This window comes from Tursiops truncatus, chromosome 9 (assembly GCF_011762595.2).
Source record: "Tursiops truncatus isolate mTurTru1 chromosome 9, mTurTru1.mat.Y, whole genome shotgun sequence".
In the NCBI taxonomy this organism is placed as follows: Eukaryota; Metazoa; Chordata; class Mammalia; order Artiodactyla; family Delphinidae; genus Tursiops; species Tursiops truncatus.
In genome coordinates, this window is record NC_047042.1 from 73,323,255 (window position 1) to 73,341,702 (window position 18,448).

Consider the following 18,448-nt stretch of genomic DNA (forward strand, 5'->3'; position numbering starts at 1 on the left):
TGTTTTGAACAAGGTAGATTTATCTTTTCAAGACTTATTAATAGTCCTATTTGGAGGCAGAAAACTAGACTTAAGATGAGTTCCAAGAAAACATGAAGGAAAGAAGCGTCATTACCAATTCTGTTGAAGCTGTGATTAAAATAAAGTGATATAACAGCATAGAAGATCTAAAATGATATTACAGTACAGAGACACATGAGGGTGCTCTAACCAGCTGCTATAATAAAAGAATTAAACTGCTCAAATATTAGGGGAAAGTTAAGGCCTGTTGTGAATGGCAGTGTTGAATTCTGATTTGTAGTGTTGGCTAAGCAGAACAATCCTGGAATAGATGGCTTTTCTTTTCAAATGTATTGGTCCTGCCCCTTGCTCCCCACCCCACCCCATCCCCCCATTTTAAAAAGTAGAAGATGTTCGTAGTGGACAATTTGGGAAATACTGAAAAGCACAAAGAAGAAAAAAAAATGAACTGATGTGGCTCTCGGCCTTGGAGGCTGGGGTTTTGTAGAGCTAGGCCAGTCGGAGGCGTAGCTCGGGAGGGCTGCCTTCAGACTCGAGCCCAGCCTGTTCTCATTTTGATTCCACAGACCTTCTGCTGGTACGAAGGGGGAGTAGAGACTGGGGGTCTAATGACCGCAAGAAGAGAATTAGAGACGCATGTTTATCTCAATACATTTACTCTCATTAAAGTTCATATTCACTGACATCATGCATCTCCTTGAAAAAGTCTGCCCACCCACCATTAATTAAAGCCACATTTTAAAAAGTCAGTGTGTGCACTTTTATTCCAATCAAAAGTAGCCTCCTAAGTTTTGCAGAGTAGGCAGGAGAATATCTGAGGCCTGACAGCTGTTCACCTCTACACAGTGAGGAATCATGTAATTTACGTTAAAAATCATGTTTATTGAGAGCCTACAATATAATGGCTAAGATCTATTGTCTTGAAGAGTAGAAACATTCAATATCTAATGATCTATTAAGCAAAATTAACATTTATTTTGATGAGTCAACGTTATTTTGGATGCGGTGTATGACCATATGCTCTTATCCGTACAGAGAGTCTGGGAGATCCAACTATATACTGTGCTTGAATAATTAAGCAGCATTCTCCTATCAAAGACACCACACTTTATAACCTATACATATGGTATCAATGTCAAAACAAAGGTCAATGTAAATTTTTCCTTATCTAAACCATTGCACAAACAGTAATTACCACAGTTGTAGGATTGCACAACCGTGGTCTATATTCTTGGCAGTAGTCACTATAAGTTCATAAATTTGTGAAAATTAGGAATGTTGATTTTCCAAGTTCAAGAAAGGTACTATTTGTAAACTGCTCAGGTCACACTCATCTTATTCCATGTGCTAAGCAAGACTTCTTTCCTTCCAAATTCCTTTAAATGAGATCTGTTCCCTCTGTGAGCCTAGTAAAAGGGTTTTCATCCAAACAGATCTGCATTCTTTTCTATTCTTTTTTCCTGTTAAAGCCCCCCTGGGGACTTTTCAATTTTATGCTGATCTTTCTTTATATATTAATGTCAAGCACATATTTATTTTGTGTTGATAAAAGACAAATTATAGTTATCTCTTCTCATTGGCAGTTAGATTATTTTAAAATGGTTCTGACTGAATGTTTGATTAGCCAACCAGTTTATGCTTCTTACACAAAGGCCTAATGTGCAGCAGATTCTCTAGTTATTCTGGTTCAAGATTCTCTATTCTCTATTCTCTCTCTATTGAGATTCTCTAGTTATTCTGGTCAAGCCACCATGCCCAAAGACATGGCTCATCAGTGGATCTGAACACTGGCATTGAAATGGTTTAATCCTAGGCGAAACCACCCCGGGGCTGGGAGTTGAAACCTGAATTCTAGTCCTGGCTTTTCTTCTGATTCTCCATGTGACCTCGAGCACAGGAGGGTCTATTTTCCTCATCTAACAAATGGGAGTTAGGGAATGAATATTGACTAGGTACCCACAGCCCAAGAGCTCAGTCAGGACTAGAGGTTAAGGGGCCAGTGTGCCTCTTTGGGGCACGTCTTCCCCTAGTCCACTTACTCATCCAGTACCAGAAACCCCTTAAAAGCCCAAGGTGGGGCTTTTAAGAGTGAAAGCAGCTTCTGGTTCTGAAAAGAGCTTCCCTGAATCTAGAAGAAGCGAACAAGCCATGCCTGGTGAGCTGCTTTCATGATAAGTTTGAGAGAAGATGTTCTGGGACTTGATACCCCTTAGATACAAGCATTCAGTGTCCTACTGGTATGTGGGATGCAGCCCTATCCTCAACCACAGATGCTATCTTCTGACTAGATGATACAGTATCCAGAGAGACCATAGGCACCTGACTGTACCCAATGCCAAAAGCAGTGGGTGGACTCCTTGAGCTTAGCTGTGGGAGGGAAGGTAGAGTGCAGGTGGGGGTATTTCAGCCCAGCTGGTGGTATTCTTTAGAACAAACAGCTCTGGGCTGGGGGACAGTGGGAAGTTGTGATGATAGCATTTTAGCACTCTAGGAAGGCTTAAGATAAGCTTGCCTTAAGTGATTTATAAGGCCATGCAGTCTACAAAACGAGCACTGTTGCAGTCCATACCTTCCTGCCGGCTCTGTTGTTGTGAAGATTCATCAGGGCTCTGGCATCCTTTCCTTTCCTTTCCTTGGCATCCACAAAGGCTCGGGCAAACTTGATCCCATAGTCAATGTTATCACTGCAGCCACCCCAGTCGAAAGTGCCCTTGCTATCCTTGGCGGTTCCCTTCTTCTTTGGGTCACAGGAACAGGATTTTAATTCTCCTTGGCTACAGGCCCTGGTGATGGCAAATACAACTCCAGCTGAGGAGATGGCGTAAACAAAGGCAGATTCCCGGCTACCTGTAACAAAAATGCTTTTCTTAAAAGTAGTCTGGCATTGCTCGTTCTGAATAACTTTTACACGATGGCTGTTTAATACTTGTTCTGCCTCTGACATACTTTGCCACTAGACAAAGTATCCTCGGAGAATTCTTTCCCAGAGCCAAGGCTGGCTCTTGAATATGAATTGTCGCGCTTAATACAAGCTTTTATCAATTTGGATAACTGTAGGACAACTATCCTTAAAGTAAATAGAGTATAAAAGAAAATACAGCAAAAGCCTGCCCTGCCCAGTTCCTGGCTTCATCCAAAGTCTCATACACGTTCTTGCTTTAACCTAGAATCCCACATGTCCCAGAAGAGAGGAGCAGGACATCTCTAGACCTTGGTTTCCTCCTCTGCAGCATACAGTCTGAATTCTACAATTCTATCATTCCATAACATTTCTGGGTATTCGTGCTACTACAGCTCTCACTGGAAAAACCTTCCAGACCTCCAGGCATTATTGAGGACACTTGTATGTGTGTAAATGATTGCTACTGAGATGCTGAATTCGAAGTAATCTAGGGGTTGAGGTGGGAAGACAGTTCACAGCAGTAACCAGCACCTCTGGTTAACCCTGGAGAGCTTCGGCTTGGCATCAGCTTTCACAAGTAACGGCGGGATTATTGAAGGCACTATGCAATATCCTTGAGTTACATACGACGTCTAACTATTAAGGTGAATTTACTTTCTTCTGGAACACCTGCACTAATCACTGGTATTGGGTAAAAGACAGCGAAAAGCTTTTCTTTGGTTTTTTTCTGGAAGGAAACAAATTTACCGCCTATAATTAGACCTGGGCAAGAACCCTTTGGGGTGCTTTCTTAGAATTGTTCTTTATTAGAGCACAGGCTACGTTCACTTCCAGGCTGAAGGGTACATATTTCAGTGCGATAACGACATTAAATTATTTTAATAATCTGTAGTAACTCATAACACGGTGTTGTGGTATAGTGACAGATATAAGACTCTTAAGGGTCTGTGTGCACCTCATTTTTCAAGTGAAGCTGTATTTCACTGTTATTAGCATGGCTCTTTACTAATGGTTGTTGCAGCAAATATATTCACCATCAAAATAGAAGCCGAACAAGCTAATGCCAGTGCAAGGCAGCAAATGGAGAGCCATTTGGTGATTCACTATGTCAAGACGAGTGTGACTTTTTGAACCACACAGCTGGGAGAACAAACCACCCTTTCGCGTCAAAGCCCTGCTTGTTTCCGTTTGTCATTCAGTGCTAAAATTTATTATACGTCCCTTGCAATATCTGCTCTGCTAGTCTCATTATTAAAAATCAGGAAAATGTATCTATACCATATTAAATGACACTTGCCTCAGCCTTCAAAAAATATCTTCCCCGAAACCTCTAACCATCCAAAAAAAAATCAATCATGCCTTGAAGTTAGGTAAAATCAGTTATATGAATATTTGCCATAGGTAGCAGGTAGTGCTCTCCAGAGAGAGATGTGACGGTTGTGGGAGCTGTTTTAGAATTCCAGATTATGTTATAAGGATCACAGATGATTTTCTAAGAGGAATTGCTATGTTTTGTAAAAGATGGTGACTAATAGATGCAAATGTGGCTTAATCTCTGCTAGTGGCTTTCAGATAAATAAAATTTTTATTTTACCCATTTTACCATGTAGGAAAATACCTTGTCCACAGTCATCCCATTGATCTGCTAAAGCCTGGTTTTGGATTTGGAGTTCAGTCCCCACATTTAGAGATATCATATGGGGGAAAATTCCTGAATGCGTAATAGATTTTGCACTAGTCTTATTTCTTAAGGAGAAAGAAGAGAAACTTTATGAGGTGATCTTTTAGGGGAAAGCTATGGAAGATGCAGATGATAGAATGTCAGTGACCAGACAGTATTTTGAAGGTTAGTAGAGGAATAAATTGTCTAGGCACAGAATGCATCCCGGCCTAACTTGCAAACAACTACATTGACTTGTTGGCTGAAAGAAAAAAAAAAAAAAATCACTTAAAAATCTGCTACATTTCAGAAATAATTTCCAAAGCAAAGCCATCGCCTTTCTAAATATTTGTCATTTATTATTCAAACGCATTACTAAATAGCTAGATATTTATTTATTTATTTAAATAAAAAATTAGCACATGGAATATCTTTTCATTTTACCTCCAGATGTTTTGGTATATCATGTAGATACGGCCTTAAGATGTTTTCAGTTAAGTGTCTTAGATGAATCACTAAAATGCTATGTGCAAAATAGTAGCACATTTCAAGAGTTGGCTTTGGAACAAAACAAATTTTGATCTCGGGCCTCTTCTTAGAAAAACTGATTCTTTTTAAAGCCATTGCAATATGAAACAAAATCCAAATCTAAATGGTGATATTTAGACTTCCTGATGTGTTACTATTGAAGTTTCTCTAATTTTTGGTTTGAGATAAGTCAAGCAATGTTTACTAAGTGTATAGGGTGGGACAGGCAGCTGGGAAGGCAGAACACTAGAAGCTAGGCTTTCTGGAAGGTTACGGGTTGTTCAACTCTTTTTTTTTTAAATGCTTGCCTTTTTTTTTAACAAGGATGAAATCTAATCACCTTTTTGTTTAGGCTTATTCTAGAATTCTGAAAGTATATGCAAATTCTTGCAGGATTATTTTTGAGTTTACTAGTTCTGTCTTTACATTTCTCTGCCCGTGTCTGGTGATAGTCGTTTGAATGAGCAAATTACGAAAGTTCCTAAAAATCGGTCTGCCTTACTCTTGGTCTCTGAAGCAAAAGAGGCAGATGTTCTCCATTTCTCTATGACCACAGGATATGTTAGTAACTTTTATGTTCTTCTTATATGTGGTACTGCCCTTTGGCTTTCCTATTTATCTATGAGGACATTTAGGTTTCCGAAGGAGGAGTTCTTTACAACTCTAAGATGTGAATTTCCCTCCAAGCAATTAATTGTAAAACTCTTTGGATAGCTTCATTGGAATTTCGTGATTATTTCCAGGATAAGCTACCTTAGGCCAAATTCAGCCTTCCCATAACCAACACAAAATCATCACTGACAGTCACAGGAGTTTACGTAAATGTCCAGGAAGAAATCTGGCCTTCTGTGAAGATTGGAAAGAAACTGTGTAGCATGAGTGTTTTAAGTTTTGAGTACTTTGGCAAAGCGTTCAGCTTCATCTGAAAGAAATCTGAAGGGAGTACAGTTATAATCTCTAATTTACCTGAAGGCTTAGCCTAAGTCAAACTTGTTCTGCTTTCTCTATTTATAACCTTTTCCCTCTCAGCCATTCTACAGCTCTGAAGAAACAAACATTGCCAAGATTAAGTTGAATGAACCTCCAGCTTTGGCATATACACTCTCTAGAATCAGTGTCAAACTTGCTTCCTTTGACTTGTTATGGAAAGGTTTTTTTTTTTTTCAATATGGAGACATCTTAATGGATTTTCATAGACAGACTCTATAGGTGATCATTTTATAAATGAGAAGTACACTTAATTTGTAATCATTGGAAAATGGTTGAGACCTTTGTAAAGGAAAAATCCTGATACATCTTTAACACCAAGAGCCTGTACCTAATATATGCAAAGATTTATTGTGCCAGATATTTGCAAACTCTCTTTGATAAGGTCCAGCACTTTAATTGATTCACTGGTGAGTTGATCTAGGTGAAGTCTTAAAATTCCATGTAGTTGAAATTTATTATTATCCTTTCAAAAATGTTGTGATGTCATATCAAAACTCCAAAAGGAATGCGGAAGAATATTCTTAAACCAGAGAATAAAATTGCAGAATATCACAGTAAATTAACTTTAGGGGTACACTAAGAGTGAGAGTACTACGCCCTTGGGGGATTTTAGAGACATTCAGTTATGCATTTGGCCTCATAAAACCCTAGGGCTGTGATGATTACCTGATAGAAACACGCTCCGTTAAGCATTACCAAGTGCACAGCCCGAATGATTTTCTTAGGATTGGGAGGGGGAGGTGGGCAAAAACAAGTGGAAAGTTTCCTGTTTCTGGGGTTCGCACATAAACTGTTGTGTTTTCAGTAAGATTTCCCAGTAGCAAATGGGATGTGCTACTTCTTGGAGAATGCTGCTAAGACCAGGTTAAGGGATGGGGATGTTTTGAAAATAAGATCTGATTTTCAGTTAATTTTCTCTGATTGTGTACAAGTTAGTAAGCTACTTTCCACATTCAGAACTTTTAAGAAGTTTATTATGTAGTTAGATAATGTTCAATGTGCTTTCTAAAAAAGAGAAAGGAAGAAACCACAGGCGTACCCCATTTTATTGCACTTTATTGCGCTTCACAGATATTGTTTTTTACAAACTGAAGCTTTGTGGCAACCTGCATTGTCAAATGCTGGTTACCATTTTTTAGCAATAAAGTATTTTAAAATTAAGGTATGTACATTGTTTTTTCAACAGTTAATAGACTACAGCGTAGTATAAACATAACTTTTATATGCATTGGGAAACCCAAAAAATTCGTGTGACTTGCTTTATTGTGGTGATCTGGAACCAAACCTGCAATATATCCAAGGTCTACCTCTGTGTATTCATGGTTCCCACCCCTACCCTCCATAAATATCCTTCTGCTTAAAATGTACCTGGAGAATAGGCACTCACTACAAGTTCATCCATCCATTCATTCAACCATTCAATGAATGAGTGATGCCTACAACACACAAGGTACCAAGTAAGGTGCAGGGAAAGCAGATGAGTTCCTGCCTTACAGAATTTACAGTTTACCGAAAAAAATGCTTAATTTAGAAACAGAGTGACCCGAAGCCGAGTAGCCGAATGGGAGGTCAGAGGTGTTGAGCAGAGATTTGTCTCTGCTTCTTAATAACACTGACTTGTTATTGTAATAATGACCATCTATGGCCAATAAAAGATTTGGGCATTCTATCCCAATCTTCTGCTCATTTCCTTCTGGAAGTTTCAAGTCCCAGAAAGAAGAGTTAAAAAGTCAAAAGCGCTCTGTGGCTGCTGCGTCCTTTCTTCTAGAGACAAAATCTGAACCTGGAGGGACAGGCAGGGTTGTGACTTGACGTGGATGGACAGAGCCAAGAATAAAAAAGACACCAGCCTGGGGCACTACATCCTCCTCCCAAACTTGAGACAGACAAGTTTCTTGATTTCTCGAGTCCTTGTCTCGACGGGACAAATGGCACCCAACAGAACAAGCTTCTGACTGCATAGCATGCAAGACAAGATGAGCAGGGACTTTGAAGACCAAATAAGGGTGTGTGTATATGAGGGTAGAGCCCATGAGCTGCGTGAAGGCGGGAGACTTACTTCGAAGCAGGACCCTGCCGAAGAGGCTGTGATCCCTGTCCAGGGTGTTGCAGTTCCAGCGGTGCTGGCGGAACTGGTGCTGGCACTCTGCCGTCCACTCGGCCACGCCCAGGCCGATGGCACGCATCACGTCCGGGTGTCGGTGGCACAGCTGCCGCTGGCGGCTCACCAGGCCTGGCACATTGTCACACATCACCCTGGAGGAGCCACCTGTAGCTCTCATGTACCTGGGAAGGACCAACACGGGGGAGAGCACAGAACAGCGAGGCCTCACGTGGTGTTTCCCGGGAGAGGGAAGAGTTCAAAGCAGCATTTCAAATATGAATTCCTATCTTTTGGGGGATATTAGAAGGCAAAGGTTATTTAACTTTAGTTCACTGGAGAAGCGGCACAGCAGGCATGGTGAGTGGTCTGGTAGAAGCCACCCCAAAACGGAGTGCTGACTGTTTCTTGGATGTGAAGCCGAGGCCACCAGATGATGCTCTGGGCAGGGTGGGAGAGGCAAGGTCTGCAGTTGGGGAATGGGTTGAGGCGGGAAGGGGCAACATGTTTTTGGAAGACTTCTTCCAAGAAGACTCTGATCTCAGTACACAATGTGTCTGGACTTGGCTTTGGAGGAAGCCGACCTTTAGAAGCTCCTCACTGCCATTTATTTGATCTAATGTTTAAGTGTCTTAAACTGTCTGTATCTGTCTAATCAACACCTGCCGGTATCTGATGTTATCCTCTCTGCACAGGCATGCCTTTCTTTTCCTACTAAAGAATCTGTTAAATATTTCCATTTTCCAGCTCTTTTTGGCTTTTATAGAGAACCTTTGGGAAAAAATCTTTCTATTGTTATTAAGGACACTAAATGTTTGGAAGAATCAAACAGTGTTATAGCTCCATAAAGTACTTTTGAGAAGAAACTTTAACAAAAAATTACATCATCATCTCTACCCAGATGTTCTCTATTAGTTGTGAAATGTTTAGAAAGGTACCTTTTATATAACCCAAGCTGCCATAGGTGTCTTTTGAAGCGATCAAACAAGGAGAATGTCTTTTTCTTGTATTTTCATTATTTTATATGATCATAAAATCATTACAGCTGTGACTCCCCAAAAATATATTTAAGTGGCAGCTGAGAGACAATGTGACAAAAAGCCTGGGCAATAAATAATGTTTATACACCCATGGAGACAGAAATAGTCATTTTATTGAAAAACGGTCACTCTGATAAATCAATCTTTGATCCTATGTCAGTAATGTCAAGGCTAAACGCCTTTCTGTTCAAAGTGGCTTAGGAAGGAATTGAACCCCTCTTCCCATCCATGCTTTCTTTGCTTTGCTCCTTTGAAGAGCTCGTGTCTTCCTAAAGTTCCCTGCTCCAGTCTCTCATTTGGCTGCGACGCCTTACTTTTGCCAGATTCTTTTAAAAAACAGCACATCATAACAGATAACAGGTCTTTCTGAATCAGTGTTTTAAGTATCAGTTCGGAAGTTTTTAGGTGCAAGAACGCTAAAGAGCTCTCAACTCTCTCTCTTCTCAAGATGAAGGAGATGGAGATGAGTTTCTGGGTGGGGAGAGCCTCTCCCTTTGGAACCTTTAAGGATGCTAAGACCTGTTACGTTTCAACGTTCCTTCACTATGCAGAATAAATCGAAGATCCACGTATAAAGGACAGCAGCAAATTTACTCTTTGGGGTGACTGTGGTTTCGAACTGACATCTTAGAGCTCCCGGCCTCTGGAGCTTCGCATTAAGGCGGTAGTCTCTACCTGGAGGCAGCAAAATGTTCTTCCGCCCCACTGGGGTGAAGCACTAGGAATGTGGAAGGACGGGAAAGAAGGCAAAATCACACGCTTCGGGTTCTACCGCTCTTGCCCGCCTGAATTGCCCCGTCGGTTTTTATCTTGAGGGTTTTTTGGGGGGAGGGGAGCATGGGGGGATGATAGTAGTTTTGGAGCTAAGTTCACCCACCCACCCACCCACCCACACACACACACACACACGCGCGCGCGCGCGCGCACACACCCGTCTGTGCTAGTAGAGCTAGAGACCCGGCTAGCGCTTGTCTCAAAGATCCCGATTTTGCTGTCGCTCAGCTGGATCCAAATACACCGAACATCCGAGCTCTCAGTTGAGGGGGAATGGGGGGGGCGCGGGGGGGTGTTGAAGTTGTCGAAGCTGGAATGGGCTTCCGAGGAGAATCCAAGGGGCAATAGGAGAGGGCAGCAGCTTGGGTTCGGGTCGGAAGCCGTGACTGCCGCGGCCGCGGGGAAGCGCCGCCGGGAAGCGTCTATGTGGCCCCTGCGGGCTCCACTCCCATCCCCAAAATACCCCGGCGCCCGTGCGCGTGCACTTACCACCATGAAGAGCTGACCTCAGGGCTGAGCCAGGTCAAGAGCAGAGGGAGCCAGAGCCAGATTCCACCGAGACAGGCGTTCATATTAACCCCCTTGCGTCCGCATCAGGTCAGACTCCGTGTGCGGGCGCCATGCGTGCCCGGAGCAGAAGCGCTCAGCGCCGGGAGCGCCTCGTCACGGCCGCCGGCGCCTTGCCGCGCCCCCGCCCCCCGCTCGCGTCTGCGGCGAGTGGCGAGACTCGCTGATAAAGTTTCAAGCGACCAGCGGGGCGAGCGATAAAGGCCAGCCGGGGCCGCCTCGCCCACAGCCAATTCCCCAGGCGCGGCGAGCGCGGGCTGCCGGAGAGCTCTGCGCGCCTCCCGCGCGCCCCGGTCCCTTCAGCTCCCCGCCCGCCCGCCCAGGCGCAGCCAAGGGAGGGGGCGCTGCGCCGGGTAGGATGGCGGGGGGGTGGGTCGCGCGGTTTTATATAAGGGTGGGTGAAATGATGGCAAGAGAGGTCTGTGGGTGAGGTGATGCGGGGAGGGAGAAGCACCTCTGCGTGGCCTCGAGCACCCGCGGAGGCAGGCACCTTTCGGGAAGCTCCGGGCCAAAGAGCATCAGTGGGTGCCCCGCCACAGGACCGAGCGCTCCGGATAGGCGAGGCTACCCTCCGGCAAACATAAGTCACCGAGCGGGCAATGTGGGGAAAGGAGGGAGAGGATAGGGATACAGCTGTGTACAGGAGGCAAGAATCCAGAGATGATTTTCAACTCATCCCTCCGCTTCTCTTCCTAATACCGAAAGGAGGAGCAAGCCCTCGTAAATCTGGAGCTAAGCAGGGCAAGGTTGGAGAGGGAGGGTTCAGGCCTCAGGGAAGTGAAGACCTGTGGCCTTGATTCCACGGTGCTGGGCTTATATATAGAGCTCCAAGGGAGGGGAAACGGGAAGGTCCCTGACCCTCCGGACCTCACCCAGGCGTCCTCGGCCAAAACGTCTGGGGAAGATGCGGTGTTTACGCACACCCAGCTCCTCCACGGCGCTGTAGAGCGCAAAAGATCATGCAGCGAGGAACTGAGGCAGCAGGAGCCCGCCGAGGGTCTGCGCCCCAGCACCGGTCGCGCCTCTTGCCGCCCTGGCGCTCAGCTTTTGCTCCTTGCGGAGGTCAAGGGACTATCGGTCCTGATCTGGGCCCCCGCAGGGCCAAGAGAGACAGGCTTGAGCCCGCGGGTGGAGCATCTTGAGCAGCAACTGGCTTGTAGCCCCGCCGTTTATCACCGGAAAGGAAGGAAGACCAGGAACTCGCTGCGGCCGTGAACTGTTCCATTGCTCTTTTCCTGGGGCGGAGGAACCCGCCGCCCGCCCGCGGAGCGTGCCTTGGGGAATGGGGAATGTGTGTGCGTGTTGGGGGTGGGGTGGGCGCTGCATTGTTCGCAGGGCGTGAAGGGGTGGCCGTCCAGATAGGAAAGACCGGCTCTCCCCCCACCCCCTCCTAGAGCCGAGACTGGCCGGAGCATCAGCCCTCGCTAGGCGCGAGCGCGGTGAGAAGCTGGACGGGGCGAATCTCAGAAATGCCAAAAACCTGAAAAATGCTGTCATCGCCACCCCCTTCCGCCCCTTCCCCCGCTGGTCCCTGGCAGGTCCGGCCCCTCCCAGGCTGACCCAGATACATCCCCGTTTGGGTCCGGAAAGGGAGGGGAGGGAAACAAGTACCGCGCCACCCACGACTCGGGAAGAGCAGGGCTCCGCGCCAGGGCCGCTCCATATCGCTGGGCCGCGACCCAGGGGAAGTTCTGATCGGTCTGTGCCGGGAGGGAGGGAGGGGCAGGGGAGGTGGGGGTTGTATTTCTGCTCACAGTGCGTGCACAAGCTCGTGTGTGTGTGTGTGTGTGGGAATAGGAGGTTGGGGGAGACGGGGCGAGTGATGTGATGGGCATCAAAGAGCAAGAAATATCTCATTAACCTCTGTGCTTATGCTCATAAACCTCTTCCCTGGGTGAAGCAGAAGAATAAGTTAAAATTCACTTCCATCCTCCTTCGTCCACAGTCTCTCCACTTCTACCAGTGAATAATGTAGGGATGTGGATGTGTATGTTGGGAAAGGTAGGCAGCTGTATGCTTCTCTCATGGACAGTGAGACCTGAAACTACCTAAAAAGCTCAACTCAAAGCTCCACCCACCTCAGCACATCATGTTCTTCCAGCTGAGGGGAGTTAGAAATACATGGAGTATGACTATCAGCTTAGAGGCCTTTCCTCTCCGCCCAGGGAATTATTGAGTGGCCAGGAGATCTGCCCTTCAGTTGTTGATGAGGCCAATGGAATGACCTAAACCTGAAACAGACCTCCTGGAATAAGAACAGGACCATCCCCAAAACTAATTAAATCCACTCCAAAGGGCTTTATCCTGGGGCAGGAGAAGTACCTCATGACTTGCAGAGAAGAAATCAGCCTTGGTGAATGGCAACTGCTGAAAAAGTTCAAGAGAAACTAAATCCAGATGTGAAAAAGGTCCACCCAAACACTCCTTCCCGACCTGTCTAGAGGCAGTCTGGACCACGTGACTTGTCCCTTCCAGATCTGTGATTCCATTTCTCTCACATTCTCCACCCCTATTCACTTATGACCTACTATTAGACCTGTACAACTTCGCTTCCTGCCCAACAAGTCTGACTTTTCTTCCTCCTCATCTGTACCTGTGCACTTTGCAGATAGAGTGTTCACTACTAGAAGAAGTTGGGAAATGCTCAAGAAAATTAAGAGGAAAGAAAGTTATTACAAACCTTGCTTCTCCAATAAAAACTACCATCCTAAGGAAGAGTTGATAAATATTTAAGTAAATTGCACATGACTATAGCCTTGCTATAGCAGATGATGAATTAGGAAAGACAGGGTTCAGAGTGCCTTTAGATCTATGAATTCAATATCTGATTTTTGGTTTCTTCAGTGAGAATTCTCATTGAATTGACTGTAAAATTCATTTACAGTATACAGAACCCAATTCTCTTTCTGGATATTAATGTTAGTTTGCTTGTAACTTTAGTATAGCATTGTAGCCAAATGAGTCAGTCTATTTTCTTAGTTAGATCCATTGTTTGTCTAATCTCCCAGGGCAGAGAGAGAACTAATTTACTACCAAACCATCTCCACCCTTTAAAAATGGACAGTTACTTCTTCAACCAAATAGTCATATGTGTTTCAGTCTGAACTGGTTTCTTCCTAACGCAGTGACTCTTAATTTAGCTACTCACTAACCAGTGATTCAAAGGTCTAGTATTTCCAACTTAGAATCAATGACCTTAAGAAAGAACATTGTGTATTAACAAAAGGTCAACAATGGGAAAGAAAAAAATATATATATATATAACTTTCTAAATCTAGTAGTATCATATATATAACAACAGAGGTAATATATCAAATAAAAACAATATATATCATTAAAACTTTTTTACTTGCTAAGTCTATCCAACTAAGAGCATCATATACATAATAATATAGATTAAGTTTGAAATTTGAAGTGTGTTTTCAATGCCCTTAAAGGCATTAACCGCTTTCCCCTTTAGTCACTCCTAAAATTTTTATTAAGCACACTCTTAGCTAATCTTTGTCAAAAATTGATTTTATGAGGGCTTCCCTGGTGGCACAGTGGTTGAGAGTCTGCCTGCCGATGCAGGGGACACGGGTTTGTGCCCCGGTCCGGAAAGATCCCACATGCCGCGGAGCGGCTAGGCCTGTGAGCCATGGCCGCTGAGCCTGTGCGTCCGGAGCCTGTGCTCTGCAACAGGAGAGGCCACAACAATGACAGGTCCGCATAACGCAAAAAAAAAAAAAAAAATTGATTTTATAAAAAGTTCTAATATCAATGATTTAAATCTCAGTGTGCATTTAAATTAATGTGCACCAAAGACTTGCTTCCAGCCATGAGAAAGTAATAGGTACATGACTTGTTCTCCTACTGAAAAAAAATATAAGACTGGACAAAATGATAAGGCAAATCTTTTCAGGCATTGGGTAATAGACAGCACACAGCTATGATCTTTGACAGAAGGAAAACACCTGAGGTGTGCTCCACAACTATCCCATAACTGTCCTGAGTTTTCTGCTGAAGGACACTTTTTTGGGGGTTCAAGAAAGTGGAAACAGAGCAGTAGTCTTAGTTAAGGATAGAGGGAGTAGAGGTCTGGGCTGCTGAAGCAGCTGAAATTGGCAGGGTAGAATATCTGAAAATAGGTAGCTGTGAAAGAGAGGGTCCCAAAAGTCTACATGGTGATTCACCATGTGTCCTTGGTCAAGAGCTGGGCTGAATATAGCCATGAGAAGACTCTAATGCCTAGCAGAAATTGCTTTCTGCATGTCATGCAGCGTTGAGAGACATTGGAGTTCCAGCTCAGTGGGGTAGAGAGACCTTATTAAGCACTTCAGGCATTCATCTGAGATGCCAGAAAGGCATCCTTTAAGGGTCATACCTTAGTATAAAAAGCATGTCTTAGAACAAAATTCAAAATTTTGTTTCCTCATATCACATGCAGTAACAAAGAATAAAAACAAATCAGACAGGCCAAGGGGAATTTACAAGGATAAAACCAACACCCATTGAAGGAAGATAACATTGTATCATTTACAATGTCAAGCATACAATAAAAAATTAATAGGCAAGTGAAAAACCAGAAAAAATGTGATCCATACTTAAGAGAAAGCAGTCGAAAGAAAATGACTTTGAGAAGGCTCAGTTGGAGGAACTAGCAGGAAATAAATTTTAGCATAACTCTTATAACTATGTTCAAGTATTTAAAGGTCACAATGAACAACTAATGGAGAATCTCAGTGGAGAAATGAAAGCCATTAGAAACAAATGAAAATCTAGAACCAAAAGTACAATATCTGAAATGAAAAATTCACTGAATGGGCATAAGAATGGAACGGAATTGGCAGGAGAAAGGGACAATAAACTTAAAGATAGAAGTTATATAATCTGAAAAACAGAAAGAAAAGATATTGACAATTAAAGAAATGTAACATCAGATATCTGCAGGACAAGACCAAGAAGTTTAAATACATGTGCAAGTGAAGTTCCAGAAAGAAAGGAGAGAAAAATGTGACAAAAATATTTGAAGATATACTGCACCAAATTTGTCCAATATGATAGAACACATCAATTTACAGACCCAAGATGGTCAGAAAACGCCAAGCAAAATAAATACAAAGCAAGGGCTTCCCTGGTGGCACAGTGGTTGAGAGTCCGCCTGCCGATGCAGGGGACATGGGTTCGTGCCCCGGTCCGGGAAGATCCCACATGCCGCGGAGCAGCTGGGCCCGTGAGCCATGGCTGTTGAGCCTGCGCGTCCGGAGCCTGTGCTCTGCAACAGGAGAGGCCACAACAGTGAGAGGCCCGCGTACCTCAAAAAAAAAAAAAAAAAAGCATATCACACGTATATACATCTTGATCAAACAGTTTAAAATCAAAAAGGGGGAGAAACATCTCTAAAGCAGCCAGAGGGAAAAGATACATTAAATATAGAGGAGCAAGAATATGCATTACAATTGACTTTTCACTAGCAATAATGGAAGCCAGAAGACAGTGGAGCAGCATCTTTAAAATGCTGAAAAGAAAAAATGGTTCACACTGAATTCTACAATCAGTGAAAATATCCTTCACAATTGAAAGAGGAGCTCTTCTTTTGTTCTTCCCCTTACCTTGGGAATAAGGACTACACTCCACAAGCAAGGGCAGAACTGAAACAGAGCACCCCAGTAGTCTAAAACCAACTCTTGACAGGATCAAAGTGAGTCATAGGTACTCTATTTGCAAGCCAAAAGAAAACTCAACCCTCCTTGGAGGAACATAATTTCATTCAGGGTCTCTACAAATTTTCATCTATTATATGTAGCATCAAGTCTAAAAGTTACAAAACAAACAAAAACCCAGTAAGCAAATCAACAGAAATAGAAATAGACCCACAAGTAATTTAGAGTTTTGATTTATCTGAGGACTGCAAAATAACTGAAATTTAAAAGTTCAGGGCTTCCCTGGCGGCACAGTGGTTAAGAATCCGCCTGCCAATGCAGGGGACATGGGTTCGAGCCCTGGTCCGGGAAGATCCCACTTGTCGCAGAGCAACTAAGCCCGTGTGCCACAACTACTGAGCCTGCGTTCTACAGCCCGTGAGCCACAACCACTGAGCCTGTGTGCCACAACTACTGAAGCCCGCACGCCTAGAGCCCATGCTCCACAACAAGAGAAGCCACCACAGTGAGAAGCCCACGCACTGCAACGAAGAGTAGACCCTGCTCACCACAACCAGAGAAAAGCCCCCATGCAGGGGGCTTAAAAAACAATTAATTAAATAAAATAAATTAATTTAAAAAATAAAATAAAAGTTCAAACAATAACAAGTAATTTTAACAGAGAGCTGGAACCCATACAGAAGACTTCAATAAAACTCCTAGAACTGAGGGGAGGAGGGAAGTTAAGACTGAAATTGAGAATTAGATAGATGGATTGAGGAACTATCTAGAATCAGCAAAACAGTGGACTAGTAAACCAGAAGAGGTGAATAAAAAGTATCCAGATTAATTCACAGAGAGAATTAAAAGGGTATAAAATACAGAACATAAAATAAGATACAGCATAAGAATGTCTAACAGACCATTAGACATTAGACACAGAAAGGTGGTCAGAATTTTTGGCCTGAACCCAACTGGGTTGATTGTGTGCTAAAACAAGAATATCAACATTTTTCATAGGATTTAAACAAGACCTAGATTCTCTTAACATTCTATTCAAAATGTCCAGGATGCAATCAAAATTACTTGGCATACAAAAACCTGTAATGTTCCAATTCAAATAGAAAAGACAATCTACAGACACTAATTCTGAGATGACGGAGATGTTGAAATTATCAGACAAAGACTTCTAAAGCAGCTATGATGAAAATGCTCCAAGAAGTAATGATGAATACTTTGGAAACAAATGGACAATAGAAAATATCAGCAAAGAAACAAAATGGAAAAAGTAACCACACAGAAGTTTTAGAACGGAAAAATATATGTACTATCTTCCACAGTGAGAGGGTGAAATATTTCACTGAATAAGGGCAGGAGCAATATTGAGATGGTAGAAAAATGTGTGAGTGAACTTGAAGATATATTATCTTCAAGGATGAACAATAGAAATTATCTAGTCCTAACAAAAGAAGGAAAAAACAAAAAAGAGTGAAAAGAAATGAACAAAGCTTCAGGAATCTCTGAAACAATTCCAAAAGGTGTAATGTGTCATGACTCCTGGAAGGAGATGATAAACAGTCTATTGCAACAAAAAATATTTGCAGAACTAATGGCTAAAAATTTCCTAAATTTTGTCAAAGGCATATACCTAGAGATTTGAAAAGTTCAGAGATTTGAAAACTCCAAACAGGATAAACCCAAAGAAATCCATGCCAGATGCTGGGAAAACTGGACAGCTACCTATATGTAAAAAAAAATGAAATTAGAACATTCTTTAATACCATACACAAAAATAAGCTCAAAATAGTTTAAAGACCTAAATGTGAGACCTGACACTATGAAACTCTTAGAGGAAAACAGGCAGAACACTCTCTGACATAAATTGCAGCAATATCTTTTTCAATCTGTCTCCCAGGGTAATGGAAATTTAAAAAAAAATAAAAATAAACAAATGGGACCTAACTCAACTCAAAAGCTTTTGCACAGCAAAGGAAACCATAAACAAAATGGAAAGACAACCCACAGAATGGGAGAAACTATTTGCAAATGATGTGACTGACAAGGGATTAGTCTCCAAAATTTACAAACAGCTCATGCAGCTTAATATCATCAAAACAAAGAACCCAATCAAAAAATGGTCAGAAGACCTAAATAGACATTTCTCCAAAGAAGACATACAGATGGCCAAGAGGCACATGAAAAGATGTTCAACACTGCTAATTATTAGAGAAATGCAAATCAAAA

The 18,448-nt window shown here is 43.0% G+C and overlaps 1 protein-coding gene across 2 annotated transcripts in view; it reads right to left on the reverse strand.

Moving 5' to 3' along the window:
- The window catches only part of WNT2 (Wnt family member 2), a 49,960-nt gene extending 38,068 nt beyond the window's left edge, over nucleotides 1–11,892 (reverse strand). Inside the window, exons 1-3 of one of the 2 annotated variants that reach the window (XM_033863177.2) lie at nucleotides 10,506–11,885; nucleotides 8,161–8,387; nucleotides 2,591–2,868 (exon numbers count right to left, since the gene is read on the reverse strand). In XM_033863177.2, the coding sequence (XP_033719068.1) occupies nucleotides 2,591–2,868; nucleotides 8,161–8,387; nucleotides 10,506–10,588 (588 nt within the window). In that variant the 5' untranslated portion in view covers nucleotides 10,589–11,885. Of the gene's footprint in view, nucleotides 1–2,590; nucleotides 2,869–8,160; nucleotides 8,388–10,505 lie in introns of both variants that reach the window. The other variant, XM_073809866.1, reaches the window with a different exon arrangement.
- Nucleotides 11,893–18,448: the final 6,556 nt, after the last annotated feature.